At 39.1% G+C, this 21,782-nt stretch overlaps 1 protein-coding gene across 3 annotated transcripts in view; it reads left to right on the forward strand.

Moving 5' to 3' along the window:
• Positions 1-21,782, forward strand: part of LOC111148095 (required for meiotic nuclear division 5 homolog A) — a 60,641-nt gene that overhangs the window by 15,840 nt on the left and 23,019 nt on the right. For all 3 annotated transcript variants that reach the window (XM_022504498.1, XM_022504496.1, XM_022504497.1), the window contains exon 2: positions 5,765-5,907. In XM_022504498.1, coding sequence (XP_022360206.1) covers positions 5,765-5,907 — 143 coding nt within the window. The remainder of the gene's footprint in view (positions 1-5,764; positions 5,908-21,782) is intronic.

Below are 21,782 nucleotides of genomic sequence, written 5' to 3' on the forward strand. Positions count from 1 at the left end.
GGACTCGATCCCAGGACGCTGGGATCAAGTCCCACATCGGGCTCCTTGCTCATCAGGGAGCCTGTTTCTCCCTCTGCCTCTGCCTGCCATTCTGTCTGCCTGTGCTTGCTCTCTCTCCCTCTCTCTCTCTCTCTCTCTGACAAATAAATAAATAAAATCTTTAAAAATAAATAAATAAAGGCTGTTATTCACTAGCTTTTAATATATTCAGAAATGTGCAGCCATAACCATTATCTAATCCCAGAACATTTTCATCACTCCCAAAGAAACCTCATACTTACTAACATTCACTCTCAATTCTACCCTTTGCTAGCCTCTGGCCCCTGTGAATCTACTACTGTCTTTGGATTTAGAGATTTCATATAAGTGAATTATATACTTACGGCCTTTTGTATCTGGCTTATTCCAATCAACACAGTCTTTTCAAGGTTCGTCTGTGTTTAGCATGTATCAGAGCTTCGTTCCTTTTTATGGCTGAATAAATATTCCATTATGTGACTATGCCACATTTACCCAGTCACCATTTGGACATTGGGATTGTTTCCACTTTTTGGCTAGTATGAATAATGCTGCTGTGAACATTCCTATACAAGTTTGTGTCTGGACATACGTTTTCATTTCTCTCAGGTATGTACCTAGCAGTGGAATTCCTGTATCATATGGTTATTATGTTATTATATGTTATTATTAACTTTCTGAGGAACTGTCAGATTGTTTTCTTTAGTCACTGCACCATATGACATCCCACCAGCAATGTGTGAGGGTTCTAAATTCTCCGCATCCTCTCCGACTCTTTTTGTTGTCCATCGTTTTCATTATAGCTATCCCAGTGGGTGTGAAGTAGTTTCTCTTTGTAGTTTTGATTTGCATTTTTCTTTTGACTAATAATGTTGAACATCTTTTCCTGTGTTTATTGGTTATTTGTCTTTCCTCTTTGAGGAAAAAAATGTTCAAATTCTTTGCCCATTTTTATTTTTTAAGAATTTATTTGTGCAAATGCACAGGTGAGCAGGCGGAAAAGCACAGAGAGATGGGCAAGCAGATTTCCATGCTGAGTGCACAGCCCCACGTGGGGGTTGATCCCAGGACCCTGAGATCATGACCTGAGCCGAAATCAAAGAGTCAGACACTTAACTGACTGAGTCACCCAGTTGCCCCTGCTCATTTTTAAATGGGGTTGTCTTGTTAGATTGTAACAGTTCTCTGTCATTCTAGGAGTTATTTATTTATCTATCTCTCTACCTATTTATTTATTTTTGTTACTTGTGCTTTTGGTGTCATACCTAAGAAACCATTGTCCAATACAAGGTTGAGAATACACCCACTTTCTTCTAAGAATTTGATAGTTTTGGCTCTTACCTTTAGGTATTCATTCCGTTGTGAGTTAATTTTTTTATATGGTATGATTCTTTTGCATGTGGATATCTGCTTATTCCAGCATCATTTGTTAAATATGGCATTCTTTTTAACTGTTCTTTCCTTGCTTTAGTTACTGTCAATCCACATACTTATATTAATAGTGTATGAAACTGTGCAAGGCAGGGCGCCTGGATGGCTCAGTCCTTAAGCATCTGCCTTCGGCTCAGGTCATGATTGCAAGATCCTGAGATTGAGCCCCACGTCAGGCTCCCTGCTCAGCTAGAAGCCTGCTTCTCCCTCTCGTACTCCTCCTGCTTGTGTTCGCTCTCTTGTTGTGTCTCTCTGTCAAATAAATAAGTAAAATCTTTAAAAAAAAAAAAAAAGAAGAAAGAAAGAAAAAACTGTCCGGGGCGCCTGGGTGGCTCAGTGGGTTAAAGCCTCTGCCTTCGGCTCAGGTCATGATCCCAGAGTCCTGGGATCGAGCCCCGCATCGGGCTCTCTGGAGCAGAGAGCCTGCTTTCTCCTCTCTCTCCCTCTGCCTGCCTCTCTGTCTACTTGTAATCTCTGTCTGTCAAATAAATAAATAAAATCTTTAAAAAAAAAAAAAAGAAAAAACTGTGCAAGGCATGTGATAAGACTGGAATATTTAGTTTATAACAAGAACCTGTCTTTGCTCAGGACTTATATATCTAATTGATACTGGTGATGGAATTATACATGATATTGTTGAGTGGGTTTCAATTAAGTGTTAGAGGAAAGGTGGAGAGAACAGAATTCATTAGGAATTGAGAAGACCGAGTAAATCTATGAGCAGAGAGGTTCATAGAGGAGATGAAGGTATTGAGGTTAGGTAAGGTTTAGATACAGAAATGACCAGAGTAGAGCTACTGAAGCAGTTAGATTCATTTGGCTCAAAGTATGTATGGAATACCTTTTATAGAGATTTTGAAATTTTTCCTGAATTACCAAGTCTTCTCTTAGCCTAAATTATGTTATTAGAAGTTGGAAGCACCTGAAACATACTTTGTGCAATTGTATCTAGAGAAGAGGACAGTTTTTATTTTGGTTACATCATATTGCATTGGGTATCTTATGGTATTTTGTATCTATCTTCTGTTTGCTTATCTTTTTACATCTCCCAGTGGTTGTCACTGAACTAGACTTATATTCCCTCTTCACAGTCCTTACAACTTCCTGGGTTTTTTTTTTTCCCTTCAAACTGTAGAGAAACTGTTCTGTCATGATCACACATAACTTCCACATTTTAAATCCAGCGGTCTGTTCTCAGTCTATATCTTACTTGACATAGCAGAGCACATAACAGAGTTGGTTACTCCCATCTTTTATCACTTTTTTTTTTGTTTGTTTGTACTGACTCTTTTGATGTCTTCATTTAGTCTCATGGCTTTATTATTTTTTTAAATATTTGTTTGTTTTAGAGAGAGAGTGCAAGACAGTGCAGGGAGGGGGACAAAGGAAGAGGGAGAGAGAATCTCAAGCAGACTCATCACTGAGCTCAAAGCCCAACATGGGTCTTGATCCCAGGACCCATAAGATCATGACCTGAGCCAAAACAAAGACTTGGACGCTCAACTGACTGAGCCACCCAGCCACCTCATGGCTTGAAGCATCACCTACATGCCAGTGACTCACAAATTTATATATCCAGCCCTGTGTTTGCTCTTGAACTCCAGGTTTATAAATCTAACACACTCTACATGTGCGCTGAAGTGACTACTTACATATCAAGTTTAACAAGCCCCAAACTGAACTCCTTATCTCTTCCTTCCTCTCATACCTGCTCAGCTTTTAATCTTTATCATTCTAATTTAAGACAATTCCATCTTTCTACTTGACTTAAACTGAAAAAACAAGTTTGGAATCATCTGGGAGTCCTTCTCTTCCTTCATACTCAGTCTGGAAATCCTGTTGGCTTTGCCCTCAGAATATATCCAGAATCCAGACACTTCTCACCACCTCCGCATCTTACACCCTGGGCTGAGCCACTGCCCTCTTACCTGGATTGCTGCCACAGCTTCCTAACTTCTCTTCCTTCTTCTGTTCTTGTATTCCTGTCTTGAGTCAGAAAGACCATACTAAAATGTGTCAGTTTATGTACCTGCTCTGCTCAAAACCTTGCAGTGGTACCCTTTCATGCAGAATAAAAGCTAAAGTCTTTACAGTGCCAGAAAGGCCCTGCAAGATCGGGACCCCCATTATCTCTTACACTTTTTCTCCTCCTGTTTTTCTTTGCCAGACATCTGCTTTAGCCACACTGGCTTTTTGGCTATTCTTTAAATAATCTTGGTATATTCCTGTAAGGACGTTTATCCTCTCAGCCTGGAATGCTTTCCCCCTGAAAGGGAGGAGAAATACTTTTTCTTTTAATCTTGTGAGTTCTTGACTGAGACCCCTGTAATAAAAGGCAGATTAACAAGAGAAAAACAGTTTATTAACATGTATACTTTATGTATACATGGGAGGTTCTCAGAGAAAAGTGAGTAACTCAAAGAAGTGATTTAGAGTTCAAGCTTAAGTACCATCTTTAGCTAAAGATGAAAGAAAGGTGGGGAAGCCAGTTTATCAGGAAATGCACAGTAAACAAAAGTAAGGTTTGTTATGCAAATATAAGTCTGAACCTTCTTCACTGATAAGTTTCTTATGATTTAGAGCCATTCTTCTCTACGTGGGTGGAGAGGGAGACTTATGAATGGAATTTCCCTCATAATTGTAAATTTCCCTTACAAAAGGGTGACTTCTGCTCTGTTTTTAGAACTTTTCCTGTATCTGCTGTTTCTCATAATAATATGCTCAAAATAATCCTTATGGCAAAGAAACATATTTTGGAGTGGCAAATTCTGCCACCTTTCATCCCCACAGTAGCCTCATGGCTGCTTTCTATCCTATCCACTGTGTTTAAGATTGTAATTGTTCAGCTCACATACACTCCCCATCTCTTTTACAGTGCTTCCCCCCCCAATAGAATATACCCTCTTTTGTTCTACTATATATAATTGACTTATTTTGTGTTGTTCACCGGAAGGTATCTTGCTCAATAAGTATTTGTTGGATGAATGGACATCCTAGGGCTGCTGTCATTTTGGGTGGTTCTTGTTCAGATTCTTCAGCCCCATCCCAGACCTCTTGAATTAAATACAAGGGATGGAGGTCTAACTCCTTTGTTTTAACTTAGACCTTCAGGTGATTCTGATGTAAATTTGAGTTTAAGAACCACTGCTGTAGTTCAGAAGCCAGACCTGTTGCTCACAGGTGGGGATATGTAGATATATGAGGTAATTAACAAATGTTCACTCTTCTCCCACCTTCTTCTCCTCTCCTTTTCCTGAGGAGGTAGCGCTGGGAAAGATGATATAAACTGTAGTAACTTTAAATTGATTTATTGTGTGTATCAAGGTCCCCAAGACCACCTTTATGTTCCATTGATCACTAGGAGGATGCATAGGAATCAGCATGTAGTCACACTCACAGCTAAGATTTACTACAGCAAAAAGGACACAAAGCAAAATCGGCCAAGGGGAAAGGCTCATGGGGCAAAGTACAGAGGAAGCAGGAGAAAATTTCCAAGAGTTTTCTCTCAGCGGAGTGTCAGTCGCACAAGCAGGGCACATTTAATTCCTCCAGCATCAAATTGTAACAAGTGTGAAGTGTTATCTACCAGGGAAGCTCATTAGAGGCATAGTGCTCATGGTGTTCACTGGGGACTGATCATATAGGCACCGTCAGCGTAGCACATACTAAAATTCCAGAGTCTCAAAAGGAAAGCAGGAATTCAGCATGAGCCTCATTGTACAGTTTAGGAATAGTGAGCCACTCTTACCAGTTAGGGTGGTGGGGAACCCTGATAAGAATGGCTCACTGTGCCATATAGATGGGGATATGTTAACTCTTTTTCTGCTGTATCCACTCTTTCAACATGGTATCCACGGAAGTTTGTTGGGTTTTCTTTTCTACTTCTTTATACAGAATATAAAGCATTTAGACTAAATCTCTCTTTTAGGAAATTGAATAACAATGAAAATGTATTGAGGATGACTTGAACAGCTTAAGTGGTTGGGATAACTGAGTTTATTCAGTAAGACATATTTTCTGAAAAATGCCTTGGCAGTATCATTCACAGTCTGTGCTATTTTGGTAATTACAAAAGTGGCTTATTTCATAGTAAAGTTTTCTTATTTATTCCAAAAAATAAATTAAGATAACTTTCTTAGCATTCACTTGAAAAATGTTATCTATGAATGTGACCATCTGCTTCAAAGCAGATATTTGTTTTTCTTCACTTTTCTTCCAACTTTCATGTTCTAAACGGCCTGTTTGAATTTTGCCATCTTTGGGTTTGCTTTCGTCAGTAACCAGTCTTTCTCTTTATTTCTTTATTTTTTTATAGGCCAAGATGCTGAATTATCAGGGACACTTTCACTTGTTTTGACACAATGCTGTAAGAGAATAAAGGACACTGTTCAAAAACTGGCCTCAGACCACAAAGACATCCACAGCAGTGTTTCTCGTGTTGGAAAAGCCATTGATAAGGTATGGTGTTGAAGGAAGTGTCTGGGATTTTTTTTAACATCATCCGTCTTCTCCTAGCACTGCTTTGATAATAATTCTTTTATGCTAGTCCTTTCATCCTGGCTTTAACTTTTTCAGATTTGGTTTTATTATATTACTCTTAGAGTTTTCTTTTGCTATTTAAAAAAACAAAAATAAAAACATTTGTTTATATGACTACAGTTCCTTGTATCAAGGTGAGTAAATTTCCAAAGAAACTTTAACTCCTCTGAGAAAGTATGTTTACAGAAGTAACTTCCTACTTCCTGAATAGTTCATTGGCAGTGACTGTCTCTCTTGTGGGGTTATTAGGAGAACACCCTTGCATCATCCTAACTATTGTCTTCCTGTGTACATGCTAGTTGCTTTTCTCCATTGTTGCTTTCTGTGTGAGTGAGTGGATTGGTTGCTAGCTGCAGGGCCAGTCCACTTCTGTTGGGTGATTGTTCTGGTGACATCTCTTGAATCTGTGACTTAGTGGTTTACTTATAAGTGGTTATTTTTAGCACTGGGCCAGTTTTGCCCTTGGAGTTCATAGTGGGGCCTAAGAGACAGGGCCTAAGGTTACTGTGTGATACCTCTGACTACATCAGCCATTGGAGAATTTGTAATTGTTCATGGATTTATTTTTTTACGGATTTTTTTTGACACATTGTAAACTTGTGGGAAGATAGGAAGAACTTTTGGGAGAGCTCTTTGTAAAAGCAAAACCAGTCCTAAGATTTGCTTCTTAGTCTGAATGTAGGAGAACTAGTAGCTATGATGTAAACAGAAACTCATGGAATCCAGGGGGTGACTTTGTCTAACTCATGGGTAAGCTTACCTTTTAGAAATTACCCTGTAGAGCAGTAGTCTTGAAGGGCTAGACTCGAGGCAGTCTAAGGCAGAACTATCTGCTTCTAAGGAGGTTTTGTTAACTGGTCAGGTACAGTGTAGCCAGACTGTGTGTGGCAGGGGCTCTAAGGATTGTTTGGGTAAGCTGTGGTTTACAGAAGTGTTAGTGACCTTTCAGAGAGCTTTCACCATTCCCATAATGCTGAGGGTTTCAACTTGGCAAAAGAGGCCTGAGAAGTAGTCCTGGCAGCAGCAGCACCATCTTTGGATTAGTGATGGCATTTGCTAGCAAAGGCTGGGAAAGCATTGCGTATTCTCTGAAAGAACTTTGATGTTGTGCTGCCTGTTTGGTGACCCCAAGAGAGTGCACACAGCTTTGGAAGTGGCTTTGACATCAGACCTTCTGGGGGCTATGGCATTGGAAGCCTTCAGTTGGTATGTACTAGCTTAAGGGCTCACTGGAATGGTGGTGGGGCACTTTAGAGAGGGTCTTAAGTCACTGTGGGTGAGGGACCTTCAGCTGCTCTAGGTGGTGTCTAGGAAGCTTCAGGTTTGTTTTTTTGTTTTTTGTTTTTTTAAAGATTTTTTTTTTTTTTTTTTTTTTTTTTAAAGAGAGAGAGATCACAAGTAGACAGAGAGGGGGGGAGAGAGAGAGAGAGAGAGAGGGAAGCAGGCTCCCTGCCGAGCAGAGAGCCCGATGCGGGACTCGATCCCAGGACCCTGAGATCATGACCTGAGCCGAAGGCAGCGGCTTAACCCACTGAGCCACCCAGGCGCCCGGAAGCTTCAGGTTTTGATGGCTGACAGTGACCAAGGCAATCTAGTGATTCTGATGGTTGAAACCCTTGGAGGTAACAGAAGGCATCTGCTTGACCATCAGGCTGCTTGTAGTTAATGACAGAGGGTGGGGACAGCAAGACCAGAAGATGCCATGATAGTGGGAAGAGCTGAAGTTTTCATGGCAGCGAATCAGAGAAAGTATCGGAGGAGAGATCCCAGATTCAAGAGAGGTGAGGATGGCCGCAGCCATATCTCAAGTGTGTGGACTGCTGGCCACTAGGATCCAGAGCATGGGCGCCAGCGATTCACCAAATTTGTGTTCTGTCACTGATAGGTAACCGTGTGTCCCCATTTCCTAGATTGTGCCTATTGTCCTGTCAGATTATTAGAACCTTCTTTTTACTCTTATCCACCTAACTAATGGTGACTTGTAAAGCATGTCTTCCTGATCTAGCAAGTCTTTACAAATATTCATAATTGTTGTCAGGTATTTTGGCTAATCTTTGAGACAAAGCATTTAAGTGTATTTGGTGCTAGAAACAGAAGAATCCCTTTGAGAATGGATACCAAGGGAATGCATAATGCATAATGCATAATCTACATCTGGCTTTTTTGGTGGGGGTATGTTTGAGGTGAATGTTCCTAATTATGTATTTTAATTTACTCATTTCTCTTTTGAGGACATTTTTGTCATGTTAAGTAATAAGGGCTTTTTTAAGTAAAAAGTTTTTTGTGTGTGGTTTTATGTTGCTGTGAAAGTAGTTTAGGTTCTAGGTGACCTGGATTCCAGATTCTTCTGATCCATCCTATGAAACTACATTGTTAAGTTGATACTGGTAAGTGTTTGTTGAATTATGGTTCTGGGACACAGAAGAAAGCCTGGATCTTTTAACTCCCTTCTCTACCATCTTTCAGTGCATCTTTCTCCCTTCCTACCTCCCTCTTTTCTGGGGTAGGAGCATCTCTTTACCCTGAGCTGTAACAGGAAGCTGTTACCCCACTAGAACTACCTAGACACTGTGCTTCTCACATACTTGAGGAATTCTGTGTAGGCTATTGTCATATAAGACTCCACGGACTTGTAGTCTGGACCTGGAAAATTTGTACAAGCTTCCAGGGCCACCTGTTGTGACAAGGCTGGGTGGACTCCTGTGGGCTGATGTGAGCTGACAGGATGAAGCTGAAACCATTGTGGCCCAGGCCTTTAAGTCCCACAAACAGACTTGAGTAATAAACTGGAATGCTGTCCAGCAGCCTGTGAGCAGCACCCTGTTGTGGATCTATGTTCCCACCCTGCCAAGAGAAGGGCAAAGACGCTGGTGATTCCTTTATGAGAGGCTGGTTTTGAGTGAGGAACCGTAGTGAATTTTTGACATGCTTAATGATTTTTTTGTCCTTTAATGTTTTAATGCTTGTTTTAAAGTTCTTTAGTCATCACTTAAAAGTTCTTTAGTCATCACTTAATGTAAGCAGAAAAGAGGTTTGTGGTGTTAGCCAAGGCACTTTCTGGCTTTTAATTTTGTGAACATAAAAAATTATTGAGGATTTCTGCCTTAATGTGTTGACTGTTTTCAGAGGCCCATAGTATGATCACTATTTAAAATAAATAATATCAGATATTGGATTCTGTGGCAGATTATTTTTAGTAAAAACAATGTCTTGGCCTATTTTTAATTTCCTCTTCCATGTTAAGAACATCTAGAATTCTCTCCTGCTTAGGGCTTTTACTTCAGTGTTTAAGTCTTTTGAGTTTTCTTGAGTTTACTTCTTCCTAAGTAAGAAAAGTTAATAAAATCATTACTGCTTTAAATACGTATGTGTGTATGTTGAAATAAATAGGGCTAAGATTTTAAACTGTCTAAATTTAGACATTGTTATGGGATAGTTGAAAGCAAAATACATAGACCATGTTCTTTAGAAGAGTATAGTCTAGTTCGGTCATGTAAGAATGCTACTGGTACACATAAAAGAGCTGGGAAAATTCTGAGGCAACGTAAGATAAATTCGCATGGGATTCACTCTATTTATTTGTGAAGTAAAGGGAAGATCATTGTGCTCTTTAAGTATTGTGGAGTTGGTATCTTAAATTTGACTTTGGGGGCACCGGGGTGGCTCAGTTGGTTAAGTGTCCGACTCTTGCTTTTAGTTCAGGTTGTGATCTTTGGGGTCGTGCTCATTGTGGAATCTGCTTCTCTCTTTCTCTCTTCCTCTCTCTCCCCCTCTGCCCTTTCCCCCGCCCACACACATGCTCCCTCTAAATAAATAAATAAATAAAGTCTTCAAAAAAAAAATTGACTTGGAACAGGCAAGATTTCAGACAGCAGAGTGAGATGTGGTTTTCTGTAGTACTAAGAAAGAGGCTGAACAACAGAGATGCTGGACTCCTGTGAAAGACCCTTGGGGACTGGCTCTTTTGTATTGGCTGCCTTATCAAGAATAGGGTTGATGGAAGGCCTAAGGATTTGATTAAAGGAGGTTAGGGAAAAAGGGAGTGAATGATATAAGCAGTTGAGAATTTGTGTGACCTCATTAAATAGGATGAAATTAGACTAAGGAGAAGTCAGAGGAAGGAAGATAATAGCTGTCACTTACTGAGTGTTGACCATGCTCTGACTGTTGAGCTGGGTGCTGTACATATATTTATATTACATGCTGTAGGTACATTATTCCCATTTTAAGACTTAGATATTAAGTAACATACCCCAGGTGAACAGCTTGGAAGTGGTGAATCAGTATTTGGAAAAAGATCTCACTCATGAGTGCTACACTGGGAAATCAGGCCATTGCAGGGCTGGTAGTGCTTTAAGGGGGGAAATAAGTGTTAAAAATAGTTTTTAAAAAACGTCAGCCTAAACTGATCTTCTTCCAGTAGATGGAGCATCTACATGGGTGAGTTAAAATGCTGACTGTTAAAAAATGGAGTAATGCCATAAAAAGCAAAATATAGAATATTTAAGATAGTTCTGGGTGAGCCATCTGGAACTGCCTTTTATGTAGGTATGACTGGGGTATAAGAAGAGAAGAAAATACCAATGGGAGAGAAGGTGTTGGATTTGGCCTTAAATAGTAGCTGAGATACAGAGTGGGTGAGATCAGGTATATACTAGCTCTAAACTTCGGTTATTATGTAATGGATAAATCTTTATATAGTAGAGAGATGTTACTGTTAATGAAGGGAAAAGGAAATTGAAATGACTAGAAATAAAAAATGCACTCTGATTTAAAAAAAGAGCTAAGTTGATTTCTGAAATATAAACAGAGAAATTGATAATATACTTTGAGTATTGAATTTTTAGAATTACTGAAAAGGAATGGTTAACAAAGTTATAAAAAAGACAGCAATGATTAAAAAGCCAGGAACATATTCCCTAAGACTAAAATAAAACATGTTCAAACTAACTCTTCTCTGTGAACTACTAGCGAGTAATCTAAGAAAATGCAGTAGACTAGGTGTCTAAATTTTTGCAAGGCATTTAGTAAAGGTCTCCTATCTTTGCGGTCAAGATGGAAGGTGTTGTTTTAAAATTATGTGATTTGGACTAAGAACAGCTACATTCTCTATACTTACTGGGTTTGGCCACAGTTGCATGGTCTGGGGATGGATCTGACCTACCCAAGCTTGGCCACAGTTGTTTGCTCCAGGGTGAGTACCTCAAAGTCCTCTCTTAGGATCTTTCTCTTCAGAGCTCTTACGGGCAGAAGGGCTGGGAATATGTACGCCTAGAAGTGATTAGTAGCCCCTGAAAGAATGTGGTCTGTTGTGGGAAACAAAATTCTTCAGAGAGAAGTAGAGGCAAGAGGTGGGGAGGGAACATCTTTCGAGGTTCAGCTACCTTCATACCTATCCCTGGTTACCTGAGCCTTTCCTCAAATCCAGGGTTTGGGCAAAGGAGATTACTGTTTGTATGAACCAAGAGTCCCAACTCATACAAGCAGCTAGATGCTCTCTGGGTCTCTTCACTTTTATCCGGCTCCAGTTTCTGTGAAACAATATTGGTTTTGTCTTTTTCAGTCTAAAGATCATTCTCAAAAGAAAAGATGAGTTAAGTTCTGTTTTCTTTGCCATCTGTTACACAACATGATTAGCTCTAAGCTCTGGGCCTATGCTGTTCTTACTCTGCTCTGAGCAGACTGAAACGACATTCTTTAGTTGATAATGATAATTGTTTGCATTATAGTCTAGTTCACAGAAGAAAGCTTAGACCTTTGCAGTTAGGTCTCATCTTAGGATAGGATCAGAGAATCCCACTGGGCCTGGAGGTGGTATGGGCCCACTTTTGCCTGAGACTAGCAGGTGAAATAGCTTACTTGATCTAACATCCAAGTCAGGTTTGGTTTGAGAGGGAAAAGGGACCTTACACCCATTAAGTTGTGCCACCTAATACAGTGTGTAATTGTATTCAGGTGATTTTTAAATGAATGAATTTGGTTTTTAATGCCCCGTTAATATTTTTTGTTTAATGTTTTCTAAAATGAAGACTCTTTTCAATGTAGAATCAGAAGATTTGATGGCAGGGCCTGGTTCTCCAATTCACCTACTGTTGTACTGAAAGCTTACTGTGGCTAAGTCCCAGTAGATATTTTGGTGTACAATATTTAGTTAGTCTTTAGCAACACTTGTTAAGATAGGGATCATTGTCCACAGATACAGATGTGAAAACTTTGATCAAAGAACTAGAAAGCAGGTGGAGGAACTGAGTAAATACTTAAGATTTTATGACTTTGAAGAAACTTCCTCAAGTGGAGTTCCTTGAGAGAATTAACAACTGGTGAGTGCCCTTGGGCATCCCATGTGTGTATAAATGTCTCTCCTGTGCATCTAGAGTAGGAAGAGGTATGTGCCATCTTTGGGAAAATTAGTAAAGTAGTCCCTCAAATTTCTGCCATCTGTTCAGATAAGGAGGCAGTTGGGGCAGCAGATTGACCAAAGCAGAAAGGTATGTGAAATAATATGTAAAATAATTGTGAGGGGTAAGGATGCAAATGTGACAGGTAGTTAGATTACAGCCTGCCTGTCTTTTAACTTTGAAAACCTTCATAAGAGTATGAATATCATACAGAAGACAGAATGGAACGTTTTAGAAGGTAGCATCTCCATCTAGAAATGCATCTACAAATGCTGATTATGACACACTCCTGAATTTATTTTCCAGCCATAGTTTGCAAGGCACCACTGGCTGGTATATGCCCAAATATGGATTATTTCATTTGAGACCATGTGCCTCATAATCAGCTCTACTAGGTTTGCTAAATTTTTCCCTGAAGGGCTTATAGTAAATTACTGTCCTACCAAACATGTATTAAACAACAGTTCTCTTTTCTCAGTTCTCGCCTACACTTGGTATTATCAGACTTAAAATATTTTGGAATATTTCACAGCCATCTGATTAATTTAGCTAGTTGTGTAAATTTGCATTTCCATCATCATCTTTGGGGTTGAGCATCTTTCCAAGTTTTTTACTCTCAGAATTTCTCCCTTTAGTGAATTTCTTGCTCGTTTTTTGTCCTTTTTTTTTTTTTTTCTTTTTTTTTTTTTCAGTTAGGTTGTTTGTCTTTATTACTGTTAGGGAGTAGTTCTGATTATTTTATCCTAATATTGGGAGGAATTTTTAAAAAACCACACCTCTTTTGGCTGTATGTTAAGTATGTATGTATGTATGTATATAAAGTAGGTATCTTTTCCCAGACTGAATGGAACCAGAATCCAGGTTTCTTGATTCCCTGTTAAGTATCCTTTGTGGTCTATCTCTGTCCCTCACTGCTAAACCAGATTAACTGGATGCTTAGCAGGTGCTACAATAGCACATTTTTGGGTTCATACACAAATTTTCCTTCAAAAGTAGGTGGGGGAGGTTTTTTTTTTTTTTTTAAAGAATTGGTACTTAAGAATTAAAAGAAATACTGAATTTTATCATGTATTGTTACCACTGTCTGCTCAAGAATTATAATTTCAGGGGTGCCTTGTCAGTTGGTTTCGTCAGTTAAGTGTCCGACTCTTGATCTCAGCTCTGGTCTTGATCTCAGGGTTGTGGGTTTGGGCACCATGCTGGGCATGGAGCCTACTAAAAAAAAAAAATTACAATTTCATAAACTATTCCAGAAATGTATTCATTTTGGATGGTGAACTGTCAAAGCCAATCCTCAAACTAACCAGTTTGTCAGTATGTTCATGATGTAGCCAAGGAGATAGGATGATCTGTTTAGATTCCATAGTTTCATAATGTTTTATTAAAGTTATTTACTCCTTCTCTGTCTCACCTTCCAGATTTTATTTATTTGTTTAGATATATGTATATTTTTAAAAGGTTGTATTTATTTGTTTATTTGAGAGAGCAGGCGTGTGGGCAGGGGAGATGGGAGAGGCAGAGAATCTCAAGTAGATTCCACATGGAGCACAGACAGATGAGGGGCTCGATCTTATGACTCTGAGGTCACGACCTGAGCCAAAACCAAGAGTCAGACGCTTAACCAGCTAAACCCCCCCCCAGGCACCCTTCAGCTTCCAGATTTTTAAACTTAAAATAATCAAAAATATAAATGGCATTGAAAGTACATCCATGAGCTAGTGTATGAATTAATGTGTTCTTGAATTTCTTTCTAAGCTATAACAGCCTTGTCAGGCAGACACACCCTTAAATGGGTGCTCTTTTGCTCTTGATTCTTGCTTGGATCCTGCTTTCACATTTAAGAACATCTTTTCAAGTTTTTTCTTTAAAAATGTTAAAGGAAAAAAGTACAGTAAAACAGAAGGACTAATAATAGGTATTTCTTTTTATTAGCCACTTCTTGGCTTGTTTGCAATGCTGCTTATTTCCTGCAGCCATGCAGACGAGTTTGGTCACCTAGCAACAGAAGCTGGAACTGATCCTAACACTGATGCAACAGTAAGAACATACAGTTATAACAAAAGGAGTTCTAGCACTACGCTGCATTTCCTCAACCTCTTTATACAATTTTAACTTTTAATTTTTACTACATGTGAGCAGAAAATAAGCTGTGAAAGTAGTTTATTTTTCTACCCTGGTAGTTTAAACTGGAAATCCAGAATGGTAGAAGGGAGCTCAGAAAATTTCATCTAATGCATTGCTTATTCCTATTTAGTTATATTTTCCAAGACTATCAAATAAGCTATAGAATTTTAACGTAGTAGAGATATCCTCAGCTTAAGGTGGTTGAGTTTTTTCCTTGCCCATGTAGCAGTGACATAGGATGTACCTTTTGGAAATAAAGGTATGTGAGGAACATAGTAAGACTGTTTAAATTTTTTAAAATATTAAACTCTTACATTTTAACATTTTCAGATAGTCAAAATTAATTTTTTTAATGTATAGTAAGGGAAGATTTGAAGGAATTCTTTCCTTGAGCAGTTACTATCTGATGGTAGCTATTAAAATTTGGACTTACTCTATACTGCCAAATAAAATAAGTCTCTTTTAACATGGTCTGTCCTTTGAGATGACAACTTCCAAAGTTGTTTCATTTCTTTCCTGCAGAACAGACAACTTATAAATTTGTTGGGAGTTGATGGGATTAGAGAATAATTATTGAACGAGTAAGTGGAAATCTGAAAGCTATGTTTGGATTGAATGAGGTCGATAGAGCAGTGAGGAATCTTTCTTACGTAGTCTGAATGATTCTTGCTTGTTGGGTACACTTAGACATTTAGAAAAATAAGGAAGATTCTGGAGTTTGTTATAAATTGTGTAATCTTCAGATACTCATTCATTTATTCATTTGAGTGGTCATTTGTCTGGGGCAGAAAATATGGTACAGTGTCTATGCCATCGTCACCCTTATGGCCTCTGCCCTAGTCTGGAAGACGAATGGAGTAGCACCATTTCCATTTCCAGTGTTCTAGTGGGCATGGACGGCATAAAGATATAATAATCTATTCAGAAGCATTGGTGAACTGTTATAAAGTCATCTCTCAACAGGCAGAATCTGATAATCTGATTTGAAATTAGCCTTATGCAAGCAGTTGTGGCTTTTTCTTCAGGCTAGAGACAGCCTGTTTAGTATGTGTGTAGAAGCTATTGCTTTAGCATCTAGGTACTTTGTGTTATTAATATTCTTTAGCTTAAGTACTAGACCACTAGACCAAGAAAGAGGTCTATAAAAAGCAAGTAAATAAAAATTTAAGACTCTGACAGTAATTTTGCTTGTTCATTTTTGGTTTTTGTCCGAGTAATTCTGAGTCTTACTATATGTGTTTTGTTTTAGACTGTTGGCTTGACATCCAAAATAAGGGTAGATAGCTCTTTAAAGAAGAATGTGCTCAATTTTGGAGAGGAGAACTCTCCTGCATTATGGTAATTGTAAATGGTGGGTGCTTAGCAGTTTCTGCCTGTTTTTGTATGTGCTATAAAATAATCTTGTGTTTCTTGGTTTGAGTTAAGCAGTGATTACCTAGGATTGTAATATCAGTTAAATCTAAACAGTCTAGTCTCATTAAATTTGCAAGCTTAAAAAATACAGGAAGTTTATTGGGGGTAATGCCTATGTAAGATTTAGGGAGTGAAAGTAAAATTTGTTAGGGAAGGCTTTTATTTTTTATTTTATTTTACTTAAATTGTATTAGTTAACATTTGTGCACTATTGATTTCTGGAGTAGAAATCAGTGATTTATCACTTACATATGACACCTGGTGCTCATCACAAGTGACCTCTTTAATACTCATCACCTATCTAGCCCATCACTCACCTTCCTCCATCAACCCTCACTTTGTTCTCTGTCACTAAGAGTCACTAATGACTTGTTTCCCTCTCTCCTTTTTTCTTTTCCCCCTTCCCATATGTTCATCTGTTTTCTTAAAGTCCACATATGAGTGAGATCATATGGTATTTATCTTCTTCTGACTGACTGGCTTCACTCTAGCTCCATCCATGTTGTTGCAAATGGCAAGATTTCATTCTTAAACTTTTTTTTTTTTTTTTTTTTTTTTTTTTTTTTTTTTTTTTTTTTTTTTTTGAGAGAGAGCGAGCACAGGCAGACAGAATGGCAGGCAGAGGCAGAGGGAGAAGCAGGCTCCCTGACGAGCAAGGAGCCCGATGTGGGACTCGATCCCAGGACACCGGGATCATGACCTGAGCCGAAGGCAGCTGCTTAACCAACTGAGCCACCCAGGCGTCCCGCAAGATTTCATTCTTTTTGGTGGCTTAGTAGTAGTCCATTATGTATATATACCACATATTTATCCATTCATCAGTCACACTTGGGCCCTCTTCATAGTTTGGCTATTGTTGATAATGCTGCTCTAAACATCAGGGTGCATGTACCCCTTTGAATCTGCGTTTTTGTATCCTTTGGATAAATACCTAGTAGTGCAGTTACTGGATTGTAGGGCAGTTCTATTTTTAACTTTTTGAAAAACCTCCGGTGGTTCTCCAGAGTGGCTCCATCAGTTTGTATTCCCGCCAACAGTGTAACAGGGTTCCCCTTTCTATGCATCCTCGCCAACACCTTTGTTTCTTATGGTGTTAATTTTAGCCATTCTGACAGGTGTGATGTGGTATCTGATTGGGGAAAGCTTTTAGACCACAAGGTAGACTTGTGCTTTCTTCACTCTTGATGTTCAGAATTTGCTTTTGGTATCATTTCCTTCCTGTTTGAAGAATTTAGAACAGTTCTTTGAGAGCAGGTCTTCTCGCAACAAATTCAGCTTTCTTTCATCTAAGAATGTTTTTATTTCATCTTCATTTGTGCAGAATATTTTTACTTGACATAAAATTCTGGGACCATTCTTTTAGCAATTGAAAAATGTCGAGTAATTTCTTTCTAGTCTCCATGGTTTCTGTGGAGAATTCTATAAGCAATGCATCACTTTTCTCTAGCCACTTGCAAGATTTTTTTTCTTTGTCTTTAGTTTTCAGCAGTTTGCTTGTGAGGTGTCTGGGTGTGGATTTCTTTGAGTTTATCCTTTTACGAGTTTGCTGAGCTTCTTGAATCTGTAGGCTTATGTCTTTTGCTAAGTTCAGGAAATATTCTTTATTTTTTCTCCATTACTCTCTCTTTTCCTTCTGGTACTGGGATGACATGCATGTTAGATGTCTTGTCCTGTGGGTCTATGAGGCTCTGTTCATTTTTTTCAGTCTATTTTATTAATGTTTCGATTAGATAATTTCTGTTGATACCGGCTTTTTCACCTCCATCCTGATCCTGAGTCCATTCAACGAGTTTTTTCTTTTGATTACTGTGTCTTCTGTCTTTGCTCAGACTTTCTGTCTTTTGTTTGAAAGTGTTTGCTCTTCCTTTATAAAGCAGTTTTTAAAACTTTAAAGTGTTTAATGGGGGCACCTGGATGGCTCAGTCAGTTGGGCATCTGCCTTTGGCTCTGGTCATGATCCCAGAGTCCTGGCATTGAGCTCCATGTCAGGCTGCCTGCTCGACGGGGAGTCTGTTTCTCCCTCTCCCACTCCTCCTGCTCATGCTCTTTCTCTCTCACAGTTAAATAAATAAAATCTTTAAAAAAAAAAAATAATGATTTCAAGTATCTTTGTCATCTTGGCATTGATGTCTGTTGAACCATCTATTCACATATGAGATTTTCTTGGTTCTTTGACAGATGATTTTGGCTCGAATCTTGGACATTTTTAATACAATTGACCCTGGAACAACACCCTGCACAGTTGAAAATCCACATAAAACTTTTGACTCCCCCAAAACTTAACTACTGATAACTTACTGTTGGGTGGAAGCCTTACTGATAAACAGTTGATAAACACATATTTTGTATATTTGTTATGTACTGTAGTCTTAGAATAAAGTAAGCTAGAGAAGAGAAGATGTTATTAAGAAAATCATAAGAGAAAATACATATACAGTGCTATAGTGTGTTCATCAGAAAAAAAATTCCTGTGGCAGTGGATCTGTGTTCAAACCCAAATTGTTCAAGGGTCACCTGTATTATGTTAGAAGACTCAGGGTCTTGTTTAAATACTATGGAGAATGTTGATATTTTTCTTTTAGCAGACGATTAACCTGGTTGAGTTCAGGCTACAAGTTCTGATCAGTCTTCTGTGAGTTGTGGTTTCAGTGTCCAAGCTATTCAGAAATGTCTTATTTGTGTGTCAACCAGTGGCCATTCTGGCACCTGGAATCTAGTTCTGTCCCCTAATTCAGTTTTTAGGGTCTGGTATGTTGCTTAGGGTCAGCCCATGCATGTGCAACTGGAGAGTGAGCCCAGGAGTTCATAAACAACTTTAAGGGGTCACTTTTCTGAATTCTTCCCTCTCTATGATCTCACTGGGACTTTAGGGTTCTCCGGGGCCACTTTTTTGGTCATTTGGCCAGAAAACTGGGGCTTTGTTTACCCTACTTTCTGTATATTTACTGTGACTATACCTGTATGTGGGGCTAGGTGGTGGAAGGACAGAAAGCAAAGATGCAGTAGAAGTTTTTTCCCCTTCTTGGGACCTCAGCTCCTCTAATTGGAGAGGAAGAACTCCCTGTGCCTGAGTTTTAGGTTGCCTGCTGTAGTAGACTGGTTATTCAAACATTTATCTAGGTACTTTGAAGGGACTTTGCAGGTATAATTAAGGTTACTAAGCAGTTGATCTTAAAATAGGGACATTATCTAGGTGAGCCTGGAATAATTTACAGGAGCCCTTAAAAACAGTAGAGGTTGGTAGAGAAGAAAGCAGATTCAGAGTGTGAGGGATGTCACCTCTGTTGTTGGCTTTTGAAGATAGATGGGGCCGTGAGCAAGGGAATGTGAGTGGCTTCTAGAAGCTGAGAACAAACTCCTACAGCCAGTTAGGAATCAAGGACCCTGGTCTTAAAACTGCATGGAACTGCATTCTGCAACAACCTGAACGAGCCTGGAGGCAGATTCATGTTGTAGTCTCCAGATAAGAGCCTAGGTCACTGGCACCTTGATTTCAGCTTTTTGGGACCTGGAGCAGAGAAACGGTGTGAGCATGTTGGTCTTCTGATCTGTCAAGCTGTGAGATAAAATTGTGTTGATTTAAGTTGCAGTAAAAAACTAATGTACCATCAGACTGCTTTGAGCTAGAGGTGTAAGAAAATGGAGGGAAAAACCATGTGATTTCCCTTCCTCTCTGGGTGACAGAAGAAACCCATTCCTGTTTCTCATGCTAGAACTAGAGGGCTTCCCCTGGAACTCTCAGTCCACATTCTGGGTGCCTAGTTCTGTGTTTTGGCTGTATTGCATCCAGGCTGAGAGGTATTAGAGGGAGAAAGGTAGTAAACTCACCACTAGTCCTGTGACCCCCTTCCCAATTCACTTAATACTGTAGATGGCCCCTAATTTGGGATGATTAAACTTACAATTTTCTTTTACTTTATGATGGTGTGAAAGCGATATGCATTCGGTAGAAACTGCACTTGAAATTTTAAATTTTGATCTTTTTCAGGGCTGGCAATACTGTGTCTGTTACTCTTGGGAATGCTGGGCAGCAGCACTGAGCTGTACCTCCCAGTCAGCCATGTGGTCCTAAGGGTAGACAACCAGTACACTTAGAACCATTTTATATTCGTATTCCATTCTGGTTTTCACTTTCATTACAGTATTGAATAGATTACATGAGATAGTCAATACTTTGTTGTAAAAAGGGTTTTGTGTTAGATGATTTTACCCACTGTAGGCTAATGTAAGCATTCTGAGCATGTTTAAGATAGGCTAGGCTAAGCTAGGGTGTTCAGTAGGTTAGCTATATTAAATGCATTTTCAGTTTACGTTATTTTCAGTTTACATTATATTTATCAGGATTTAACCCCATCGTAAATGGAGGAAGATCTATAATCACTCTTTAAGTGTCCTCAAATAGCTGCTGCCTTCATTCTGTCCTGATTTTATAACTGCATTCAGTGGGACAGATAAGGTGGAATGTGCTTACATACTGTACCCAAATTGGAACTCTTTACATAGGTGTTTTTTAAAAAATCTTCTAGTTTATCATAAAAGAAATATTTACTCGTGTGGAAAGTGGTAATCTCCAGTGATAATCTCTGTTAATACTTTAATGTATATTCTTTTGGATTTTCTCCTAACCATTTGCAAGTATTCCCTTTTAAAAAAAAAAAACAGGGACGCCTGGGTGGCTCAGTTGGTTAAGCAGCTGCCTTCGGCTCAGGTCATGATCCCGGCGTCCTGGGATCAAGTCCCACATCGGGCTCCTTGCTCATCAGGGAGCCTGCTTCTCCCTCTGCCTCTGCCTGCCATTCTGTCTGCCTGTGCTTGCTCTCTCTCCCTCTCTCTCTCTGACAAATAAATAAATAAAATCTTAAAAAAAAAAAAAAATGGGGTCATAATTTTGTAAAACTTACTTTTTTTCACTGAAGATGTCATGGCCATTTTTCCATATTAGTAGATATATAGTAATGAACCTCACTTTTTCCTTATGAATACTAATATTAGAATAGTAGCAACTACCATTTCATTTAACCAATAAAGGAGTATATTAATTTGCTAGGGCTGCTATAACAAAATGCCACAGACTGGGTGGCTTAAACAGACCTTTATTTCTCCACAGCTGTGGAGATTAGAAGTTCAAGATCAAGGTGTTGGCAGGGTTGGTTTCTTCTGAAGTCTGTCTTCTTGGCTGGTAGATAGCCATCTTCTGGTATCTTCACATGGGGTCTTATTCTGTTTGAGCTGCCAAAACAAAATACCATAGGTTGTTTAAACAATAGAAACTTATTTTTTGCACAGTTCTGGAGGTTGGGAAGTCCAAGATCAAGGTGCTGGCCAATTCATTTCCTATTGAGGGCAGACAACCTCCTTCCTGGCTTATAGATGACTGCCTTCTCACTTTGTCCTCACAGGGTAGAGAGAGAACACTCTGGTGTTTTTCTCTTGTCTTGTAAGAGCACAGGCACTACTGGATTAGGGCCGCACCTTTATGACTTCATTTAACCTTTATCTCCTCCTCACAAACCATCTCCAAATATGGCCACATTGCTGGTTAGGGCTTCAGTGTAGGAATTTGAAGTGTGTGTGTGGCGGGGGTGTGGATTACATATAGATATTCAGTCCATAATACATGGGTCTTTTTTCTGTTCTTATTGTGTCCTCTAATTTTTTCTTTTTATAAGGATACCAGTCTTGTTGGATTAGGGCCCACCATAATGACCTCATCTTAATTTAATGAGGTACTGGGAATTAGGACTTGAACATGGGAATTTTAAGATGCAGCCCATAATAGGAAGGTATTGTTATTTTCTCCACTTAAGATAAGGCAGGTAAGTCTCAAAAACCTTGACTGATTTGGCCAAGATCACAGAG

The sequence above is a fragment of the Enhydra lutris genome, unplaced genomic scaffold (assembly GCF_002288905.1).
Source record: "Enhydra lutris kenyoni isolate GAN:26980312 unplaced genomic scaffold, ASM228890v2 scaffoldscaffold18, whole genome shotgun sequence".
Taxonomy (NCBI): Eukaryota; Metazoa; Chordata; class Mammalia; order Carnivora; family Mustelidae; genus Enhydra; species Enhydra lutris.